The sequence below is a fragment of the Meleagris gallopavo genome, chromosome 7, assembly GCF_000146605.3.
Source record: "Meleagris gallopavo isolate NT-WF06-2002-E0010 breed Aviagen turkey brand Nicholas breeding stock chromosome 7, Turkey_5.1, whole genome shotgun sequence".
NCBI lineage: Eukaryota > Metazoa > Chordata > Aves > Galliformes > Phasianidae > Meleagris > Meleagris gallopavo.
In genome coordinates, this window is record NC_015017.2 from 10,684,077 (window position 1) to 10,706,405 (window position 22,329).

The 22,329-nt window shown below is 36.2% G+C and overlaps 2 protein-coding genes across 6 annotated transcripts in view; both read left to right on the top strand.

The window, feature by feature from the left end:
• The window catches only part of SGO2 (shugoshin 2), a 12,259-nt gene extending 10,619 nt beyond the window's left edge, over positions 1-1,640 (top strand). For all 3 annotated transcript variants that reach the window (XM_010713419.2, XM_019616985.2, XM_019616988.1), the window contains exon 9: positions 391-1,640. In XM_010713419.2, coding sequence (XP_010711721.1) covers positions 391-496 — 106 coding nt within the window. In that variant the 3' untranslated portion in view covers positions 497-1,640. The remainder of the gene's footprint in view (positions 1-390) is intronic.
• Positions 1,641-4,279: 2,639 nt separating this feature from the next.
• AOX1 (aldehyde oxidase 1) overlaps positions 4,280-22,329 on the top strand; it is a 37,899-nt gene continuing 19,849 nt past the window's right edge. The window contains exons 1-17 of one of the 3 annotated variants that reach the window (XM_019616801.2): positions 4,280-4,431; positions 5,447-5,504; positions 6,064-6,160; positions 7,356-7,464; positions 7,943-8,069; positions 9,146-9,207; positions 9,934-10,014; positions 10,636-10,716; positions 12,127-12,271; positions 12,431-12,523; positions 14,226-14,377; positions 14,628-14,721; positions 16,890-16,999; positions 17,819-18,003; positions 18,543-18,705; positions 19,548-19,640; positions 21,481-21,650. In XM_019616801.2, the coding sequence (XP_019472346.1) occupies positions 4,372-4,431; positions 5,447-5,504; positions 6,064-6,160; positions 7,356-7,464; positions 7,943-8,069; positions 9,146-9,207; positions 9,934-10,014; positions 10,636-10,716; positions 12,127-12,271; positions 12,431-12,523; positions 14,226-14,377; positions 14,628-14,721; positions 16,890-16,999; positions 17,819-18,003; positions 18,543-18,705; positions 19,548-19,640; positions 21,481-21,650 (1,880 nt within the window). In that variant the 5' untranslated portion in view covers positions 4,280-4,371. The remainder of the gene's footprint in view (positions 4,432-5,446; positions 5,505-6,063; positions 6,161-7,355; positions 7,465-7,942; positions 8,070-9,145; positions 9,208-9,933; positions 10,015-10,635; positions 10,717-12,126; positions 12,272-12,430; positions 12,524-14,225; positions 14,378-14,627; positions 14,722-16,889; positions 17,000-17,818; positions 18,004-18,542; positions 18,706-19,547; positions 19,641-21,480; positions 21,651-22,329) is intronic. The other 2 variants (XM_010713420.3, NM_001303287.1) reach the window with 2 other exon arrangements.

Here is a 22,329-nt window from a genome sequence, read left to right on the forward strand (position 1 = left end):
AAAAAAAAAAGAGAGAGAGAGAGGTTATAGTTCCATTTTTGCTTTACTAATCTTAATTGGATGCTAAATTAATGCTGAGATATTATGCCATTGACACATTCTCCTTCTGGATGATAAGGTTTTGTATTTCTGGAGAGAGACAATAAAGCAAAAATAGGAAAAAAAAATTGGAATTCACTTGAGAATTTTGATTACATGACTATGATTTTTAGCATTATTTTCAAAAATAATGTTATCTATGCCTATTTCAAACATATTTGTTTTCCATAAAAATAAGTTTTTTAGTGTATCTAACTTTCAGTGGGATTATTTACCACTTGCAATTGTTATTATAATTATATAGACATATGGTGATATTTACATGATATTTTCCATTTCTTTTGTTCACAGAAAATTAAGACGTGGGGATCAGTTTACAGATACACAATTTCTGCATTCCCCAGTCTATAAAGTAAAAAAGAAAAGAAGCTTTAAAAGTAAATCAAAATTTATTTGAAGAAGACAAGAGAATTGCCTTTATGAACAGCACTTCTGAAATGGTACTTTTTTTTTTTCCAAAAAGTATAGTTTGGTAGTATAGGATGCTTACTGTTCTTTAATAGATAAACGTAAAACAAAGAATTCAAAATGGAATCTCTCGGAAAAGACCCACAACATAAAGGACATAGAACTCTTCACCAGTGAAGGCAAATTCAGGTTAGGATCCAGTCTTGTGTTCTGAATTTTTGCTCAGTAATTTTTAATCTGTTCAAAGTATTTGCAGCACTTATTAATTTGTAAGAAAAGTGTAAGTTTTAATGAGAATTAAAAAAAATCACATTTGGGAATTACTGTGATTTCTTTGTATATACTATGAGCAGAGTAATTTATCAATACTAGCTGGAACAGATATAAGCATCCCAAATATAGGTGGAGAGAGCCTTGGTTTTTGTTGTTGTTGTTTGATTGTTTTTGTTTTTTGTTTTGTTTTGTACTACAACCATACCATATCACTCAGCTATCAGTTTTTAGACCATTTCACCTCTGGACCCTAATTAGTCCCTTCTGCATTCTGTTATGCCTTGTCATGAGACAAACAACTTTTGGGTGATATCTAAGTTATAAGTGCCAGCTGCAGGATGTAGCTCAGAACCCCCATAACTTCTGTGGATTATTTTGGTTAAGGTTCAGATTCACTTTGGAACCAAGATCATTATATCTCATTTTTAATGAGACACAAATAAGTTACTTGGTTACAGAAAGTGATTCTTCTCATGGTATTAATCAGACAAATTAATGGAAGAAAAATCCACGAGGAATTACTGGAAATGCTGTTTAATACTTTATTTAAGGTTATTCACTCTTGAAACCCTTCACAGACTGAGCAGTTCTAGACCTTTGATCTGATCGGTAACCTTTTATATGTAATTGGTACTCTTGTATTTGTAAAGTTTTAAAAACAAACAAACAAAAATCAGTACTCTTTGTACTTCATTGTAGCTTTTGTAGCCTTGTAACCTGGGTAAGTAAGAAAATCCTGGTTTCTGTTTGTTTGAAAGACAAAGTGTTTGAGAATAGTCAGCATGGATTTATGAAGGGGAAGATCATACCTGACTGAGCTGATAACCTTCTGCAATAAGACCATTAGCTTGGTGAGTGAGGGGACAGCAGTGACTGTTTTTTACCCCAACTTCAGTAAGGCTCTTGGCAGGACTCTCAGCAGTCTTTTTCTTTCTGAAATGTACTTTGCATGTCACTACATTGGTAAAATCATTATGAAGAGGTGCGGTAATTGATGGAAGATTCTATCTTGATCCAATATTATTAAAGTAAGAACTATATACACTGCTATACACCTCTTTCTGTATCAACATCGCTAGCTGTGTCATTAGAAATCCAAAAGAGGCATCTGTTACAACTTGTATTCCCTGTACTGACACTGCAGCAGCGAAACATAGTAATTTCATTTGTTTGTCCTAAATAGTTATTTCTCTCTATTGCCTCTGGTTTGAAGCTAAAAACAGAAGTCCAGGTTTCTTTTCTCCGGGGGAGGGGGGGAGGGGAGGGGAAAAGGATCTTTTGGAGATAGTCTTAGTTATTTTTTCAGTGAAGTTCCTGCTGTTCAACACTGTCTCTGTTACTACCAGTTAGGCTGCTGTTGTGTTTCATGCAGTTTTAAAACAAACTGTAAAACCTGGGCTTTATGCCTTACCTTCTTCAACTTATATTAAATACAGATATCCTTTCTTACTCTGAAAGATAAAGAAAGTGACCTGAAAGAGCGGGGAAGTTACTTTATGTACCTCTGAAATCGCATCACTGTTATTACAGCACTTATTTCATTGTTATCCATCCTTACTTTTGTTGCTCAAGCTGCTCAAGTTGATACTATACACAGAGATAACATTTACTCTTAATATCTAAGATCTACTTATTTTATTTATTCTATAAAATGGCCACTTGAAGCACTGCGTAAGAAATGTTAGAATACCTGCTTAGTGCTGAATCTTCACCAAGTGTGGTTTTTTCACCAGATCCACTGGTACAATTAGAAGCTCTTGCAAGGAAAAACTGATGTAAAAACAGCTCAGAATATTCCAGACAAAATTACATCTGTAACTGTCACAGGGATTAAGATCTTTCACTTTTTTTTTGCTGAGGATAAGGTACTTCGGACTTCTTTTTGTAATATCAAAGTTTTTTTGTTTTTTTTGTTTTTTTGCTCATGTTTATGCAATTATTTTTTAATATATATTTAATATTTTCATTTACCATTGAAAGATTTTGTTTGTTTTAAAATTTTAAAGAAAATTACTTCAATATACTTGCACAGTTATGGGTTACAGAATCACTGTTTAAGTGGCCCTTATAAATGCTTAGAATGTCTTGAAGCTAATGAAGAATATTTTGTGAGTAGAAATTTATACAAAATTTCCACAGGGCCTAATTTGCTGAGTTTAACCACAATTCAGAATTACTTTGGAGACTAAACTGTTACATAGGTGGCTCCAAAATTAATGCCTCCAGTTTAATTCCTTTGGAACTCCTTTGGAACAAAAAGCACAACAATACTATTTGATAGAGAAAATTCTCAGCTACAAAACACTATTTTCCAGCAAGAGGCTGCATGCTCTGCTTGTGAAAGCTTGCATCAGCAGAGGTGATCCACTGTTGCCATCGCTGAAACGCATCACCCCTGCTGTGCTCAGTTCCACTGCTTGGTCTCTGTAAACTTTCAGCAAGCATCTATGAATGTCAGTGGGTGCCATTTTGTCCACATAGAGGAATTCAGTGACACACCTTTGCTTCATCCACACTTCCATGTGAGACACCATTTTGTCAGACTGCCCCTCTGCTGCCTCTGTCACACACAATAACGTGTAAAGGGATTCTGCTGGGGAGGTTCAGTCTCTACTGCCATACCACCAACATCCACCCCTGACACTGTGAGCCATCATAAGAAAATAGGAAGCGTTATTTTTCAGAGCAGCCCTTACAGAAAGCACTAGCAGTTCACTTAGTTTATTTTGCTCTGTGGGAACACATGCCCTTTGTGAAAGTGGGAGGTGTGTCTTAATGTTTTAAGCTACCTTAACAGAATGAAGTAACAAAATTATATGGTCAGCTCACATATTGCAAAAAAAAACCGTGACTTGTAACTTTCAGGGTCACATAAGCAACATTAATTAAAGCTACTTTGCTCTTCTGCCACTCATAGATGAATACATCATCTCAGAGGAATCGGTAAGCTCTCCATCCTTGAAACACCTGAAATGTGTTCTGCTTCTCACATCAGTCTGAAATACCTGAATTTTCCTGAAAGATTTTGCTCTATTTTGTTAAACAACAAAGCTTTGTACTTCAACAAAAGGTACAACAGGTACAATAACTGCAACAGCCATCTCTTATCTGACTAATATATATAATCATCTATCTATCTATCTATCTATATATAATATATATAATCTGGGTCCTGAACCCAGATTGCTGTGGGTAAGTGTGCTGCAACTCAGAAGGACCCTGAACAGATCAGGGAAGAACAATCTGGCTGCAGTTGCAGCCTTAGAAGCTCTTCCGTGTCCTCCACGTACGAGTATTTTTTAACATATAAACAACGCAACACATTGAAATTAATCAGGATAAAGTATTCCGGAGCTTGCGTTTGAACTGCATTGCTGCAGGAAATTGAAATCAAACGTGTATTAACTCAACCGGAACCCATCCGGTTCTGCTCGAGTTTGGTAGCGCACAGCCCCGCAAGCCGCCTCCCACGCTGCCCGGTGTCCGCCCGCTGTGGCCCGGCCCCGCCCTGCCCTCCTCGCCCAGAGGCTTTCCGGCTGCTGCTGCCACTGCCTGCAATTTGGTGCCCGGAGGGTTCCGCGTTGGGACGCCATGTCTCTGCAAGGGGCGGTAGGGGCTGCGGAGTTGGTTTTCTATGTGAATGGGAGAAAGGTAAGTGTCGTTGGGAGGGAGTCTGAAGAAAGGGTGACTGCTGTTTTAAAAGTAGCCACGAAAGGCGTGTGCACAGATAGGATCCAGTCTTCTTAGATTTCGACCTTGGGAAAGCATAATTGAATCCTTCTAAAGCCTTTGGAATGTGAATCAGTCAGCTAGTATTATTACGGTTAGTTAGTTCTCTTGCATTTAACAAAGTGCTGTAAGAAGGGGAGAAGCATCAGAGGAGGACAACTGTTGCTTAAATCATCCTGTTTTAGCTAGTTCTGCTGAATTTGGGAAGGGGAGCATCAAAATGAAGTGAACTCTCAATTGGCTATCAGATTTGGCTGATGAGTGAACTAGTTTTTTTGCTTGTACGTGCCTGGCTTCTCATCTTCAGTGGTTATTGGAGAAGAAATTTATGTAGGCACGAAAGCTAGTCAACAAGGCTCAAGTGCCAAAATCTGGACTGTTATAAAGGTAATACTGCAAGAGCAAACCAAAGCTCGTTACTGATTAAATGCATCTGCAAGGAACTAGCTGATTCTAAGCAATAAGAAATCCTCTGACGGAGACAAAAATGCAGGCATTTTTATTGCTCTCAGTTGTTAGCCTAGTAAGATAAGTGAAAATTTATATAAACAAAACTAGAAAAAAAATCCTGCTGACAGCCGTAGAGGCTTTCTCTGGTGTTCATCCTAGTGGGTTAAAGTGGCAGAGAGACTCTAAAATCTGCAAATGATTAATTCATTATGCTATGCTATCTCTATTGCGGCAAAATCCTGTTGCATTTTTATTTCTAACGTGATTAAAGATTAGTTCCTTCAGTATGACCTTTCAGTGAGCAGCATTTATTTTTAGTACATCCTGGAAACATATCTGTCTATGAAGGACTCTGGGCTTTGGCAATACAAGTAGTCCTATTAGAGTGAATCAGAGAATGTTTTTGTTCTGATTTTGTAGGAATGTAGCCTGTGTCCTGAATTTTGAAAAGCTCTACTTTCTTGAAGTTTACTTTTTTTTACTGCAGATAATAGAGAAAAATGCCGATCCTGAACAGATGCTGCTGTTTTATCTGCGAAAGAGACGTATCCTTTTCTTGATTATTTTTCCTTCCAGTCACTTAGTTGAAAGCCTTCTTCAAGTAGAATTCTCATAAGTGATAATTAAAAGGCTGTTTTTCAGGTTAAAGAAGCTGTGACTTCCTTAAGATAAAATGACTGTATTAAACAGTATGATGTTCTTAAGTCAAATGCTCTTCAATGAGCTGCTGTGTTTTCAGCCTAGTTTCCTAAACAAACAAGTTATCCTATTAGGCACAATTTATGTGTGTGTATCTATCTGTCTGTTCCTAAGAACTTTTTGGCCAGTATGAATAAAATTTAACAACATAGTAGTCTCCAAGTTTTGTAAAAAGTCTCTCTCCCTGGAAAGAAGAAGGACCTTGTGATGATGGCCTAAGTCTGTTGCAATTTTGTAATAATGTTATTTTCTTCTAAGTATTCCAAACAGATTTCTAAACTCAAAACAATCAAACAAAAAACCAAACAAGTTTTAATAGTAAGTAAATATGAACAAGTATGTTTTTAAAACAGAAAAAAATAAAAGCAGAAATAAAACTTTTTTTCCCTAATAGTGGAATTTCAGTCCGTCTTACAGGAACTAAGTATGGCTGTGGAGGAGGTGGCTGTGGTGCCTGCACAGTGATGATATCAACTTATGAGCCAGCTTCAAAGAAGATACGGTATCCTTAACAAGAAATCTGAAAAGCTCTATGCTGTATTTTATGACTGTGGATACAGTTTCCAGGTATGAACGTATGAAACTGTAAAAATACAGTTGTAAAATCTGCACTAAGTAGTAAAGTACTCTAAAGGAAGAGTTAATTTAATCTGAAGAAGGTTATTGTAAAAAATTCTATTCAACTGTGCCATGTATTTGCTGATATGTTACGCTGAAGTGCTTTGTTTGCTAATGTATGCTGATAGATGCAGTGAGGATTTCTCTCTTTAGGAGAATTAATTTAACATCTTTTGTAATTACACTGGAACGTTGCTTCTCTCAGCAGTTTTGTCTCATTACTGGTGTGAGAATAGGGTAGCCGAAAGTAGGAGATGGATCAGCCCAGCCTTCTAATACTGCTCCCTCTCCTCTCCAAAAAAGGACTTTGAGCCTCGCAGTGCTAATAGATTATGCCTGCTAGTTTTGTCGTTAAACTGAATGTGGGAATAAGTTACCTATAAATTGGGAAAAGTTCAGTGAAATTGTTAAATGGTAATGTCATTGTGAATTGAATTTTTTTGGGGGGGGGGAGGGGAGGGAGGGAGGGAGATCAAAATGTGCTAGTTGTTCCTTTAGACAATTGCATTTCATCAGAATACAATAGAAATTAAATGTTTAACGTTATTATAAGAGTTGACATTAAAAGAACCAGAATGACTCTACCATAAATAAACTTTTAAACTCTTGTAAAACAAAACATTTTATTTTTAATGATGAGAGCTTTCCAGAATTTTCATATTGACACATTGTTCCTATTTAGAATGATATAATTATTTTTTTTTTACTTTAGAATTCCTTTGGATCAGAAATTTGAATTTCAGTTTATCAGTAGGAGACTTGCTTCCTGCAGAGAACTACACCAACTTTCCTCACTTTCCTCTTCCAAAACACACTTGAAAGCTGCTTGTGGGTAGGATTGATGAGAGGACAATTAGAAAAAGATTGAAGTATTGAGGAAGATAACAATTCTCTACAACTATCAATATTATGCAATTGTTTATTCAGTCTGGGGACAAGAGATGTAGCTAGTAAGGAAACTCTTCTGTAATGCCTTAGTCTCCTCCCTTTCCAAATGATGGCAATGACTGCCTACTAAGTATAAAATCTTGATTTACTGCAGAATAGTATTTGTCTTTATTCACCTTAATGTTCCAAAGACACTACTCAGCAAATGCATGCTTGCTTCCCATTTGCTCATTGTATGGTATGGCAGTCACCACAGTGGAAGGTGTTGGAAGTACAAGAACCAGAATTCATCCTGTTCAGGTGAGAATACAGCATCACTGTGTAAAGAGTACTGATTTCTTTCTTTGTATAGGCTGTCTGTAGTGACAGTGCTTTTTGGGCATGGGAGTTTCGTGTTTTGATTATTCTTCCTGCTAAATGATAACATAAGGCAACACAAGTTTCTAATTGTTGGTTGGTGGCTTGTGATAGCCCTTACTGACATCCTGATCAAATAGTACTTAAGATCTGTGCCATTTGGGCTAATGGCGCATCTTGGACAATGCCCTTTCTGTGATGTGAAAGAGATGGAAGATTACTGAAGGTTAGTTAATTTCCTTGGTAATATGTGCTGGGGCATCATACCCCAAATAATTATTTGACAATGTTTAAATTGTTTTCTTTAGTAGTTCACAATTAGTTTCAAGACAGCATTTACTATGGCTTTCTTACTTATGAAAATTTGTTAGAAAGGCAAAGTACACTGAAAAAAAGTGCTGTTCATGGTGTTTCGTTTTAGGAAAGGCTTGCCAAGTGCCATGGCTCCCAGTGTGGTTTCTGTACCCCTGGAATGGTTATGTCCATATACACTTTGTTAAGAAACCACCCAGAACCAACTTACGAGCAGATGACTGCAGCTCTGGCTGGTAAGTATTGTCACTTGTAATTTGTAGTTATTTCATCAAACCATTTTCTTCTGATGCTTTATGTATGTGAGTGCAAGTCTGTGTAAGCACACATGCATGCATGTACTCTAAATTATGCTTCCCAACAGAATTACCGTTATTCCTTGTCATTCTTTTTTCTTGAAAAGATATGAAACCATGGATTGTTTCAGGGACAAGTGTTAAAAATGTCCTCGTTTGCATCTTTTGAAGTATTTTAAATCCAATTTGCAAAATACATCAGCAGGTTGGATGTGTAGCTGTACCTGGAAGTTTCTGAGATCCTGTTCCATCTGGAGTTGAGAGTATCATAAGCCTTATGGGAGGAAGGCCCCTTTGTGGTAGGAATTAATCAGTCAAATGAGGTAAAGACACATGCAGGCCATCTAAATTGCAAATTGAAACATTTTTTTGCAGGTAAAATATCCTCTGTTATCTATTATGCCATAAAGTCATAGTGGAGACAAAGGCATGTCCTGTTACAATGAGATGAACTAGGTGGAGGCATAATGCTCAGCTCCTCCACTATTTAGAACAGATTGAAAGGATGGAAAAACATTTGGAGTGGGTGAGGAACCTTTTACATTCTCTTATCTCCTAAAAACTAAGCTGTAGTCAGCACTCCCTTTAGTGAGTCATAGAATCATAGAATGGGCTAGGTTGAAAAGGACCACAATGATCATCGTGTTTCAACCCCCACTGCTATGTGCAGGGTCGCCAACCAGCAGACCAGGCTACCCAGAGCCACATCCAGCCTGACCTTGAATACCTCCAGGGATGAGGCATCCACAACCTCTTGGGCAACCTGTTCCAGTGCATCACCACCATCTGTGTGAAGAACTTCCTCCTAATATCTAACTCCATTTTAAAACAAAAGCCTTTTTTTTCTCGGGAGCTGTGAGATCTTAAGTCTAGTGACATTGTGATGTTTTTATGTCTTTCAGAGTGCTAACACTTTCCCTTGAGCTTCAAAAACACAAATCTCATATAAAAGCATTTTAAATCAATGTACTTCAGAAACATCATTAAGATGTTTCTTAATGATTTCCTTGTTCCAGGGAACTTGTGCCGCTGTACTGGATACAGGCCCATCCTAGATGCCTGTAAAACCTTCTGTAAGGTAAGATCTAGTGATTATAGGAGTACTTTCATCACTATGTTGTGATTGTTAGTACTCTCTAGTGTATTAATGGATTATGCCTGTTAGTTCTGTTGCTATGTTTATAAACTAATGTTTTTCCTGTTGAGATAGGTGTATAAGGAGTATCAATTATTCTGAAATACAGTATCTATGCATATACAAATCATGAAGATTTTTATTAATATCATATCTTAAGTGATATTAATATCTTCTCTTAAGTGATGTAAGTCTGAGTAAAGTATCTAGTGGCCTAACCTGTAAAAACGTTTTTTGGGATTGCCACAACCAAACTATCCTGGCTTATGAAGGGTAATCCAAAGTAACTACCTGATGTGTTTTTTTACCGTTAGTCCGTACTGGCAGAAATAACATGTCAAAGTGAAAGAAGAAGGAGACTGAACTGACTGTGGATAAAGGAAATAATGCAGAGTGTGTGCTCTAACAGTTCCAGCAAATTTGATATAGTATAAATTATTTTCTGCTAAGGACTTTGATATCATAGGATTTTAAGATATTGTTGGATATTGTTTCTTTAACACATATGTACTTCCAATTTAATTTATTATTAAATGTCGTCCAGAACTTCACTGAAATGTAAGGAGATAATCTTAAATGACATGTAATATAAAGAGAGAAGAGCTTAAGCAGACTTTAAATCATTGCCATTATGGGAAATATTTTATTGATGGAATATTCCTACTTTAGGATTCTGTTTGTTGTCAAAGTAAAGCAAATGGAAGGTGTTGCTTGGATCAAGAAGAGGACTTATCTGGCAGAGAAGAGAAGGTAATATTTTAAGTATTGTAACTGTCCTGGTTGGATATAAAACTTAGAGAAAGTATTTTGCATTAGTTCTTGTTGTTAAAGTATTCAAGATATATACATACTCTGCTATTTTGATCTACCTTATTTCTTCCATAATATTACATTTGTTATATGTGAAATCAGATATCTTATTATTCCTCACAATTAATTTAGAAATACTTATAAACATTAAGAGTTATTTGTGTATTTTTATGTAGAGGACATGATGTAGCAGATACTCTCAGCTTTACTTATGTTGTAATCATTGCATTGTATGAGAAAGTTAAAAGAAGTTAAAACTTGATGGATTGTGATAAAGACAGTTTAATAGGATAGAAAAAGGGATATTAATAATAATGATGATAGAAGAATACACCAAACAAGTGTTGCACAACACAATTGTTCACCCCTTGCTGACTGTTACCCAACCACACCACGTAGCAAACAGTGTCCACCTCTCCCACTGCAACCATCTCCCCGCATTTGGGCAATTTAGCATTAAATCCAAAAGCTAATAAAGTTACTGATTTTTATACTGACCTCAGTGGAACCCTTTCAGTTTCTTGTTTTGTTTTCTTAGTCTTGTTTTCTTTCTCTTTTAAGGAATCTGCCAGACTGTTTTCACCAGATGAATTTGAGCCCTTAGATCCCACCCAGGAGTTTATATTTCCTCCAGAACTAATGGTAATTTCTGTGGCTTATAGTCTACTCTTAAGCTCTGTCTTTTCCTTTGTGGTAGTCCATAGTTCAGGACTCGTTTTGAATCCCTATTTAGCAATGATTTATCAGAAGAAATGCAATATAATCTTAAATATCATTCTGGATCGATATTATCGTATTCGAGTGATCTACTTGATTAATTACATTTAAAAAATATCATATTGGGGAAACTAAAGATGCAGAATTAATCATTAGGTGAAAATACTAAGAAGTAGCCTAAAGCAGGTGTTCAGAGCAGCACCTGAGTGTACAAATGTTCCCAGCAATCTGAATGACAAACGCTTTTTAATAATGCCTTTTCCCCATTTTGTCATTTAATAGTTTTTCTATTTTTTTCTTTCAAAGTGTCAGCCTCAGATGGCCATGTAGGTGAGTGTGTAGCCCCAGTGGTTAAAGTGTGGCAAAGACATAGGCATCTGAACCAAGGGAACTGGAATGGAAAATGCTAATAATCCTTCATTACTGACAGCAGTATTTGCCCTAGAAAATACAAAAACTCGTTGCTTTGCATTATTGTTAGATTCAAAGCCAAATTATATATGATTAGTTGTCTCCTTATAGAGAGAAGTTGTGAGCAGGGAGGTAAGCATTTCTGACTATGTATTTGTATCAGCACTAATTCACAAACTATATCCAAGTGATTAGTGCCAGTTCAAGCATCCATATGTATGTATAAAGGGATGCAGCTGTTGGTATCACTGGTAATCTCCAAACAAACTAAGTGTGCAAATCACTTTTCTATTAATTTCACCAATTGCAAATCCTATTTGTACATTTTTTGTTTGGGGGTTATTTCTTATATTTATTATTAATCCAGTCAGTTTGCACATTGGAATGAATTGAAGAGTGTTCACTTGTGAATTCTAAAAATTTACCACTGTGCAAAGAATCAGCCTGGCAGTTCAATTTCTATGCAGTTTTGAAGGATTGAGTAGAACTGCCATGTTTTAAGATCTTTTTACTTCTGGTCTCATAAGTGTCTGTTAGACCTTGCCAACTGTATGTGTCATACATTCATAGAATGGTTTGAGTTAGAAGGGACCTTTAAGATCATCTGGTTCTAACCCCCTGCTAAAGGAAGGGACACCTCCCACTAGACGAGGTTGCTCAGAGCCCCATCCAGCCTGGCCTTGAATGCTTCCACAGAGGGGACATTCACATCTGGGCAATCCTTTCCAGCATCTCCCCACCCTCACAGTAAAGAATTTCTTCCTAATATGTAGTCTAAATCTACCCTCTTCCAGTTGGAAACCATTTCCACTCATCCTGTTGCTACCTGCCCTTATAAAAGTTATCTCCTCATCTTTCCAGTAGGCCCTTTAGGTACTTGAAGGCAATGTTTAAGTATATATATCTGCTGTGTTTTCATATCAGAGAATGGCTGAAAATCAACCGAAAAGGACTCTGGTTTTTCATGGGGAACGAATGATGTGGATTTCTCCTGTAACCTTAGATGAATTACAGGATCTGAAAGCTGCCCACCCCAAAGCACCTCTTGTTGTTGGAAACACCGGTGTGGGTACGTACAGTCAGAATGTCTTCTATTACCATATTTTCAGTGTGCATCCATGGAGTGGGGCTAAACTTATAGTTTATTTTGCATTTTCATCACTATGTTGGAATTGTGGTTATGGAATGTGTTTGTTTTTTTTGTGTAAAGTGCCTTTCTGTTTGGTAGGACCTGATATGAAATTTAGAGGCGTGTTCCATCCAATTATCATCGCTCCTGCCAGGATCCCAGATCTGAATGTGGTGAAATGCATGAGTGATGGTCAGTAGACTTTTCTTTTTTGAGACTTGAGAGATTCCTCTGCAGCAAGAGATATTACTGTTTTCCATGGCTCCAAATGTGTTAAATTGCTGTACAACAATTCTGGCTTTTCAGCTGTGTCAAAGCATGCTTGATTATTTCCTGGATCAAGGTGGCTGCGGCCACTGTGTGTGATACAGATTTCTGTCTTCATAACAGAGTAGAGTACTGATCAGAAATATTTTATGTAGTAGTACAGGGGCAATTATCCTGGTAATACCAGTTCTGGTGCTAATTCATGCAATATTTGATTTTTGTTCTCTATACCACAATATGTTGTAGAACCATGGAGAGTTTAAGCAAAAGTATGCAACTGTGCATAATGTTTTTTTTCCTATGTTAGGAAAAAAATGTTTCTTATGTGATTCAACATGAATGATAATATGCATTAACTAATCCTGATGTCAATCATAAGAGCATTAAATATCGCTAATTGATAGTCTTGTACCTCATTGTATGTATTTAAGATCAGTACAGAGATTTTTTTAAAATTGAAGTAAAACTAGGTTTTAGTTTCAAAATAAGCTCTATTGAAATTTGAAATAGCAACTAGAAATAGATTTAAAAGTACGGTAATAAACATAATGAAGTTTAAATTATGTTGTGCATGTTTTAAGGAAAATTACGTTCTGTATCTAATGGCAGTCACTTCCTAAATGCCTAAAGCAGCTTTCTTTGAAGTGGTAAAGTATATTTGAGATTTCCAGCATTGCATTTAGAGTGAGTATCTTTTCAGTTCATTTTAGTCAGGTGGTTCAAGTTGATGACTGATTTGTTCTTAGCTGAGAAGTGGCTGGGAATTGAGAAAAGAAAATGTAGAGAGAATGTTTGCTGTATCTTTTATTATGAAAAAAATTATAGTTATGAGAGAGTGAGACTTACATGGTTCTAACATGATAGAGATTCAGTTTAGTTTGACAAGGAATGTTATTTTCTCTCTTTAATTAGATTTCAATGCAAAGGATATTTGGATTAATTTTATTTTGTTTTAAATACACAATACAGTTTTATTCAATTAATAAAAAGTCATTTTGAAATGATATGTCCTTCGATTTATATTTTTGATTGAATTCTAGTGCCCATTCAGAATGTTAGCACTTTTCAGAACTAAAACCTATTTTGAATTTAAAAGCACTTTCTGCCATTTTATAGCATTGAAAAAAATTAAAAAATATAATCTTGATATAATAATTTATTACTACTTAAGTGAATGTTTTTAGCTATAGGTTATCTTTCTAGTGGGAAAAAGAATAATACCATATGCAATGTTAGAATTACTTATTTTGTTGCAAATGCTACCATAGGATGGTAACTATGATGTACATATATTAAGTGTTTGAGAAGAGAAAAAGCCTTTTGAAATTGCCTCACCTTCGGGTGAAACCTCACGCAAGCACTTATTTAGTAAAACGTGGTGCAAGGAAAGCAGGTAGAAGGAGAGAATAATATTCTTTTTTAGAATGTGTGTTGAATCTTTAGCTCAGTTTCATCATTTCATGAAACTCTACCCTCAGTCTCTTAAACTGGTCCTTTTAACATGCAAAAGCTCTTTGCCTTAAATCTAATGTACTGCATGTGTGCAGTCCTAGCTGTAGTTTGAACGTAGTTTAAAACACTGGCAGTAAAGCCATTACATTAGGCTTTCATAATATTTTGGTTACAGGATTAACTATAGGAGCTGCCTGCAGCCTCTCTGTAATGAAAGACATCTTGAGAAATGCAGTTTTGGAGTTGCCTGAAGAGAAGACAAAGATTTTCTATGCGGTCTTGCAGCAGTTAAGAACACTGGGTGGAGAACAGATAAGAAATGTTGCTGTATGTTGTACGTTACTTTCAGTAGCAGTTGCATGTGTGGAACAGAAACTATGCAAAATTGCTTGAAAAACTTGCATTTTAAATTTTTTATATTTAAATTTAGAAAAAAAAATTTAGCTGTTATTTTTCTCTCAGTATATCTTTTAGAGTTTTTATTGCCCCTAAGCTTCTGAGTGATCTTTTTGGTATATTGTTACAATGAAAATGTGAAGGCGATGAAGAGAAATAACTTTTTTTTTTTTCTCTCAAGTCATTAGGTGGAAACATTATAAGTCGAAAATCAACCTCAGACTTGAATCCTATTCTGGCAGCTGGCAATTGTATGCTTAATCTGGCTTCACAAGGTAAGAGATATCCTTTTCCTGTACTAGTATATCTATAAATATCTAAGGTGTGAGGGGCAGAGTGGTGAGGCCAGACTCTTTTCAGCAGTGTGTGGAGACAGGACAAGGGGAAATGGCCAAAAACTGCAGCATAGGAAGTTTCGCACAAATGTGCTTAAGAACTTCTTTACAGTGGGGGTGACGGAGCACTGGAACAGGCTGCCCAGGGAGGTTGTGGAGTCTCCTTCTCTGGAGATATTCAAGTCTCGCCTGGACGCCTACCTGTGCAACCTGGTGTAGGGAACCTGCTTTGGCAGGGGGGTTGGACTCGATGATCTCTAGAGGTCCCTTCCAACCCCTACGATTCTGTGATTCTGTGATAGTGCCAGAAGTGCAGGATGACATTGTACAGGGTGTGAGGTTGGGTAGTAAATGGATGTTGAGTGTTTGTTAAGGAACTGTTTTCACATCTGTAAGAGAAGCAATTTACAAACTAAGAACGTCAAAGATTCTCATGTGAAGGTAAGCATTTGAATCAACTGGATCTTATGTCCTTTTGTGGGCAGTGAATTGCCAAAAGCATTTCTTAAACCTCATTATTTGAGTGGCCCGTTCTACTGATAGTTTTCCCTGGTACTTTGTGCTAGCTTTAAAATTACCCCATGGCCCTGATAGGAACTCCAGCTTTTTGTTCCTTACATGAACTTTCAATACAGGAGTTTCTAGTCCTGCACTTTCCTTCCATGTCCTTTTCATCATTTTTCTTCCATCACTCCATACTTCCCTCTGTTAGCTCATGTCCCTGTGTACTCCTTACATTAAAAGAGTGATGAAATTATTGGTAAGCATCAGGTGTCTTGTGGCTTGAAACTGTATGCTCTCCTCTTTTCCAGATGTCTTATGTCCTTTTTTTTTTTTGCCCTTGATCTAGACTGAGCATATACTGCCATTTCAGACCATGTAATATTTCATTCAGTACCATGAAATAAATATTCTTTATGGTTTTGCTTCTGTGCCAGGGTTTCTTGGAACAGATGCACCAAAAAATTATGCTGTATGATTTCCATGACTTCTTTCTGCATAGTTTACCACTGGAAATCAGAATACCTGTCAGAAGGTCTTCTGACAAGTTGAAAGCACAAATATTTGCATCCTTCCGCTGGACTCTTTCCAAGAGATCCCTGTCTTTTTTGTACTGGGGAGCCCAGAACTGGACACAGTCAGTGAAACCTAGAAAAAGTGGATTGCTCAGGAAAAAGAGGTTGCAGAAACACTCTTCATTCTTATTTTACTTGTATCTTAGTACTGTATCTTAGTACTGTATCTTACACTGTATCTTAGTTTACAGTGTAGGAGAAAATGCATCTTCCCACATTCTGGCAGGCTCTAAGTGGAATTGGACAATTTATCTATACAAATTTTATTTCATATGAAATTGCATAGACAAAACCCTAAAAACACCAGTGCTGCTATATTGACAGTGTTGCTTTTCAGATTCAAAACTCAATAAAATCACCTTTCTGTACTAAAACTTAGTATTAAAGTAGTTGAGTTTTAGGAAGCAGTTTGAAGGCTAATTGATATTCTAGGGTGAATAGGCTACTGTGTTGTCATTGCATGTAACATGGAAAAACATGAGGAACGTGGTCTTGTGCAAAGCAACCAGTGTTGCAGTATCAGGCTCATTGAATATAAGAGGGGATACATGAAACTCTTAAAAATGACACCAAAGATTATCTGGTTCTAGAAAGTCTTGAGATGGCTCAAATAGATAATAAAATGAAGTCAATTCTATATTTTTACAGCAGTTCTCCCTCATTCAGTAGTCTTACTCGTTCCCTTTACTTTAGCAGAGAAGGTACTGATGACAGTAGGTATTGAGATTTGGTGTAACATATTGACAGAAGCAGGAGAAGAAAAGCAGTAGCATCGGTAGAGAAGATTACAGAACAGGGATAGTTCTCCATTTTTTAGAACTCTGGTATTATGATACTAAGGAATGTGTGCACTCATACATTTATAGAATGTTGCGCTGGTAGATGTTATGTAAACTCTAAAGTTTGAATTTACTTATGAAATTTTCATGTTTTTCCTGCCAACTAAAACTGTTTAGTGTGTGTTTTTAGCACAGTTGTACAAAAGCTTCTGGGTTAATTTTTTTATTATTTTTTTATTTTTTTATTTTTTAGGAGGAAAGAGGTGGATTCCTTTAAGTGATATTTTTGCAAATGGAGTTGGTAACAATACTATTAGGCCAGAAGAGGTTTTAGTCTCTGTCCATATTCCCCATTCTAGGAAGGTGAGTCACTGGTGGTTTAGATTTGCTTCACGAAGATTTAGAGACTTACATAAACAGCAGGAGTGGGGCATAATGCCTGTGTTTAAGGTAATACTATTACTGCTTAATTTCTGGATTCCTTACATTTCATTCTGTTAGTGTCATACTAACTCCCAGTTTCAGCCAAAAATAATAACTCAGCAAGTAGCTGCTGATATACTGAGTGTGATATCTAGGCAAAAATGATGAGGGCAATAACAACTAGTATTTAACTACAAGAACGGGTTCTTGGACAAGCTCTCATAGACTTCATCAACACAGCCTGCTCAGCTGCGATATGGTTAGCTCTAGGCAAAAAAGAATTGTCACCTCTTGAGGATTTTTCCTAAAATTAGTTAAGATTGGACATGTCTATTGTGCTTCTGTAAATGTTTCTGAACTGAATAATGATAATTAAATTATGTTGTTTGCACTGGTGGATATGAGATCTTTGAAGAGAATTAGGGATGATTTTACCTGAGTTAGCCAGTACCTTGAACCTTTAAGCTTTTGGTCCCATTCTCTTCCTCCTTCCTTCAACAAGATCCGTATGTTCCAACTATCATGAGAAAGTTTAGTCATCTGAACTATGTAGGCAACAGAAGATCAAGAAAAGGCTGCTAGAAAATCAGAGAAAGTTACTGAAAGTTCAGCATAAGGAAGCATGTGGTACTGAATGCTCAGGGGGTTGAATTTGTGCTCTCTGTTTTTATTCGCTTCCTTCTTGTAGTGCCAAAGTATGTTTTGCTTTCCGATGCTTACATATCTGCCACTTATTCACTTCTGTCTGATCTTGTTCAGGGAGAGTATATCTCTGCATTTAGACAAGCACCGAGAAGAGAAAATGCTCTTCCAATAATTAGTGCTGGAATGAGAGTCCTTTTTGAAGAAGGTACAGACAAAATTAAGGATTTGAGCATTTTCTATGGAGGTGCTGCTTCAACAACAATCTGTGCAAAGCAAACCTGTCAGACACTTATTGGAAGGTAAAATTCCTCAGTGTTTTCTGTGTCTCAGAATAAAGGGATTTTGATAGCTTTTTTCGACACTTTATGTGCTTAGATTTATTCTAATATATTTATACTCCGATATCTAGCATTGTGTAACTATGCAGAATTATCTGTTTGAGATACTTCAAAGAAGGCCTTATCAGAAAATGTGGAACAATAATTGAACATTAATCAGATCCCTTAAAAGCATCTTCAGTTTGCAACAGTATTGTCATTTTCTTTCCTCTAAATATGGGACCGTATCTCCAGAGTAATAATAGTCCATAAGTTTTAAATCAATTTTCTTCTGACATAGGGCTCTATTTCACTGACTTAAGATACCTCACGTCTGTGAGTGACATTGACCAACACTTTAAAAAAAACACTTTTAAAAAATGAAGGCTGTCATTAAAATGAATATTTTGGTTTCATTGTTAGCAGAACGGTACGAAGATGTTACTGATATACATCTGTATTTATTTACTTATTTATCTTGAGCCTTAGTCTGATGATATCTGTATTATTCCTTCTGACAGATACTGGAATGAAGAGATGTTGGATGAAGCTTCCAGGCTAATCCTCAATGAAATAGTTCTCCCAGACTCAGCCTGGGATGGGAAAGTAGAATATAAAAAAATTTTGATAGTTAGTTTCTTCTACAAGTTTTTCCTGGAAGTATTACAGTCCTTGAAGACAATGGTAAATTGATTCTCCATTATTCCTTTTTTTTCTCGTCAATGAAAGGCTTTTTCCTATGTCAAGGTTTGCAGTTTGTAGAGTGTGCTAAATATTTTCTTATTGAGTTTAGATCTACAGAGAAATGTAAGCACTTAAATCCCAAAGAGATTTATGGAGAGGTGCCTGCTTAACTTTTAGACATCCGAATATCTTTCCCTTGGATATTGGGCTATAAAACAAAAATAAAAATTAGCAAGGATAATGCAAAAGTATATCAGTATTAAGATCATCTTACTCCATCTGTCTGCAGGTCAAAAAAAAAACAAAAAAACAACCCACAAACCAAAAGTATAAATGCTTTGGAAAGCAACTGTATGTGTTAAACCAATGCTTCTTGTATGAGTTGTTGAGTGGGAGAGATGGACTCTAGAATTTCACTGGCTTAATACATTGTAGCTGTGATTTATTTATTTTTGTCTATAATCTGTTCTGAGGAAAAACATCCCTTTTGCATTTCTTTTGTGTCTTACCTTAAGCTATTTCCTCCATTTCCATTGCTTAGATAATTTTCTAAATTTATTCTAACCAGAAGTTATTCTGTACCAGTTTTGATCAGATCTCAGAACAAATCTCTTCTGACTGTCTCTACATTATGTTGCTTACTTGAAACACACGTATAAATATCATTTAGTGAAATCTTAAAGCTCTAAATTCTTTTCACATTGTCATTTTAGAGCCTAAACTGTGGGAATCTTGAAATAATTTTCTGTATAAAGAGCTTGAATTGGGTGATTTCTGTTGTTAGCTTTACTATTTAAAACATGAGCTTTGATAGTAATTTTAGTAATTTTCTTCCTTTTCAGGACCCTTGTCACTATCCTGGCATACCTATGGAATATGAGAGTGTTCTAGAAAACTTCCAAACCAAAATGCCCCAGAGTATCCAAATATATCAGGCAAGCAATTTCATTCTAAGATTGTTCTGTACGTTGTGAGACTTGGTTAAAAGTAAAGGTTCAAGCAAGAACTGAGAGCAACAGGCATGGAGTGCTTGGTTTTAAGTGTATCTAAATTATAAAAACCTTGCCTTCTGGATATACTGAATTATAAATGGCTCACCAAAGATAAATATTCCAAATAAGCCCTATTGTCAGCCTGCTTAAAGCTGTTATGTGACTGTGTTCAACCTGATTTGAAAAATCTTAGACAAAAATAAAAAAACATTGGCAAGTCCAAGGATACAGTAATATTCTTGTCTCAAGTTGCACTTTTCCTAGGCTTTAAGAGGGTTCTTAGTTCTTAATGTAGATTTAGGAAGCAAGATGAAGTTTGTGATAGCTATCTGCTCAGTCTGTTAGATGAGAAGTCAGCAGTAGATGGCAGCAAAGAACACATCTTAGTTTTTCTGAACTCCGAGTCCTAGAGGCTAGATCTAGATGGGAAATCCAGCAACGAAAGGCTTTTGATCTTTTCATATCATTAATAAGAATACAGTTTGTAAAAATCAAATTGTTAGAAACCTGAAGAAAATTCAAATTAAATCTTGGAAAACATTTTTGTTTCAATTTTAGATATTCTTTAGAATAACTTGTTAGCTTTAAGTGCTTCAAATTTAAGTCATTATCTACAGCTTCTGCAGACTTACCTTAAAAATAATGGCAGTACAAAATTAACGAAAGATCCAGGGATAAGGAAATTAGTTTTCTGTGTTTTTTCTAGAACTTATTTCTGAGCTGCCACAGAGAGTGACTTAGCAACAGAAATGGACACTTTATTTTTCTGATCAGCCAGCACTGAGAAATACAGAAGATACAGAAACCCAGACTGTTTAATCACTTTAAATTTCTGACTTTTGCAAATTCTTATCTTTTACCTGGAATATTTCATATGGACCTGTTATTTATTTATTTTCAAAGTAGGGAAAAAAAGAATACATATCTTTCAAGATAAATATGAGATAAAGTTTAGATGGACTTGCTGAGTAACTTTAGTCAGTTAAGTGAAAAATGTCTTTGATCTAATAGCAGAGAATGTACCAGAAAGTGCAAGAGAGAGAAATGCATAGTGAGAAAACTTGTGTGCTGGAGGCCATAGGAGAAAAAAAGACTTTGAGACCTGAGCAAATCACTAGTTCTAAATGCAGAAAGTGAAAAAGTGTGATCACTGACCCAGAAACTAGAAAACTGGTTTGGAAGTGAACATCAACTAGTTGGTTTGGCAGAATTATATAGTAACACTAAATTAATTTTCAGGAAAACCTAGAAAAATAAGGTTAATAAGGCATGACATTCATACACTGTTGTAAGGGAATGAAATTGAGAAGGAAATATTTTAACATTTTCTGTCTGATTTATACTGATTGCAGTCTTTCACTGAGGAAGATAAATCCTACAAGCCATTGCAAATTGTTGAAACTTGAACACCACAGACTGGCAGAATACAGAACAGAAAACTGTGAGAATAATTCAGAAAATTATCAGAGTCTCATGATACCAATCAGTAAGGGGGAAAACTGGCCTTCTGAAAACTAGCTGCTATTTGTATGACTTTGATGTAAGTGATTATGGAAAACATACGTTTAGGTGAAACTATACAAGATTCTTGGAAGACTCCTTGGGAGAAGTGATTGGAGAAAACCTCAGGAGCAGCAGTCTAGTTCTGCATCTGTTTTCAGTATAGAACCAGAAGATGATAGAGACAGTTAATCTTTATGTGATTTTCTAATTAATGTAATATAGAGTTATTTTTTAACTTTCTGGGTGTTTGTTTGTTTTTTGTTTGTTTTTGATGATACAGAATGTAGAGCTGAGTCAGTCTCCCCAGGATCCTGTGGGACGGCCTATTATGCACCAGTCTGGAATTAAGCATGCCACTGGTGAAGCAGTTTACATTGATGATATTCCTGCTGTGGACGGAGAGCTCTTCCTGGCTGTTGTCACTAGTTCCAGAGCTCATGCTAAGATTGTGTAAGTGTTCCAAGAGTATCTGAAGAAAGTGTTACTTTGAAGTCTGCTGATTTTAGAACAGACTAATGAAGTCGGATTATGTGTTTACAGAATAACACATCTGATACCCACAGTGGCTCAGGAGTTGCAAGCAATATTATCATAGAATCACTGAATGGTTTGAGTTGAAAGGGACCTTTAAGATCATCTGGATCCAACCCCCTCAAACCATTCAGTGATGACCCCATCCAGCCTGGCCTTGAATGCTTCCACAGAGAGGGCATTCACAACCTCTCTAGGCAGCCTGTTCTAGCATCTCCCCACCCACACAGTAAAGAATTTCCTTCTAGTATTTAATCAAATCTCTCCTCTTCCAGTTAAAAACCATTTCCCCTCATCCTGTTGCTACCTGCCCTTATAAAAATTCTTGCCCCAGCTTTCCAGTAGGCCCCCTTTTGTCACTCTAGTAGAAGGCACTGATTGGATTTACATTTATCACTTCATATTATTGTCCTACAGAGGTTGAAGTAAGCTAGCGTACTTAATCCTAACCTAGATACCTACACATAGTGCTGAGCTGTGCAATGCAGAGATGCACCTAAACATTCATGAACATAGTTTTGAAATCTCAACTCCATTATGAAAAAAGAAAATTGTTCAAAATGTAGGAAATAACATTGTCACATTGCAGGAAGGTAGC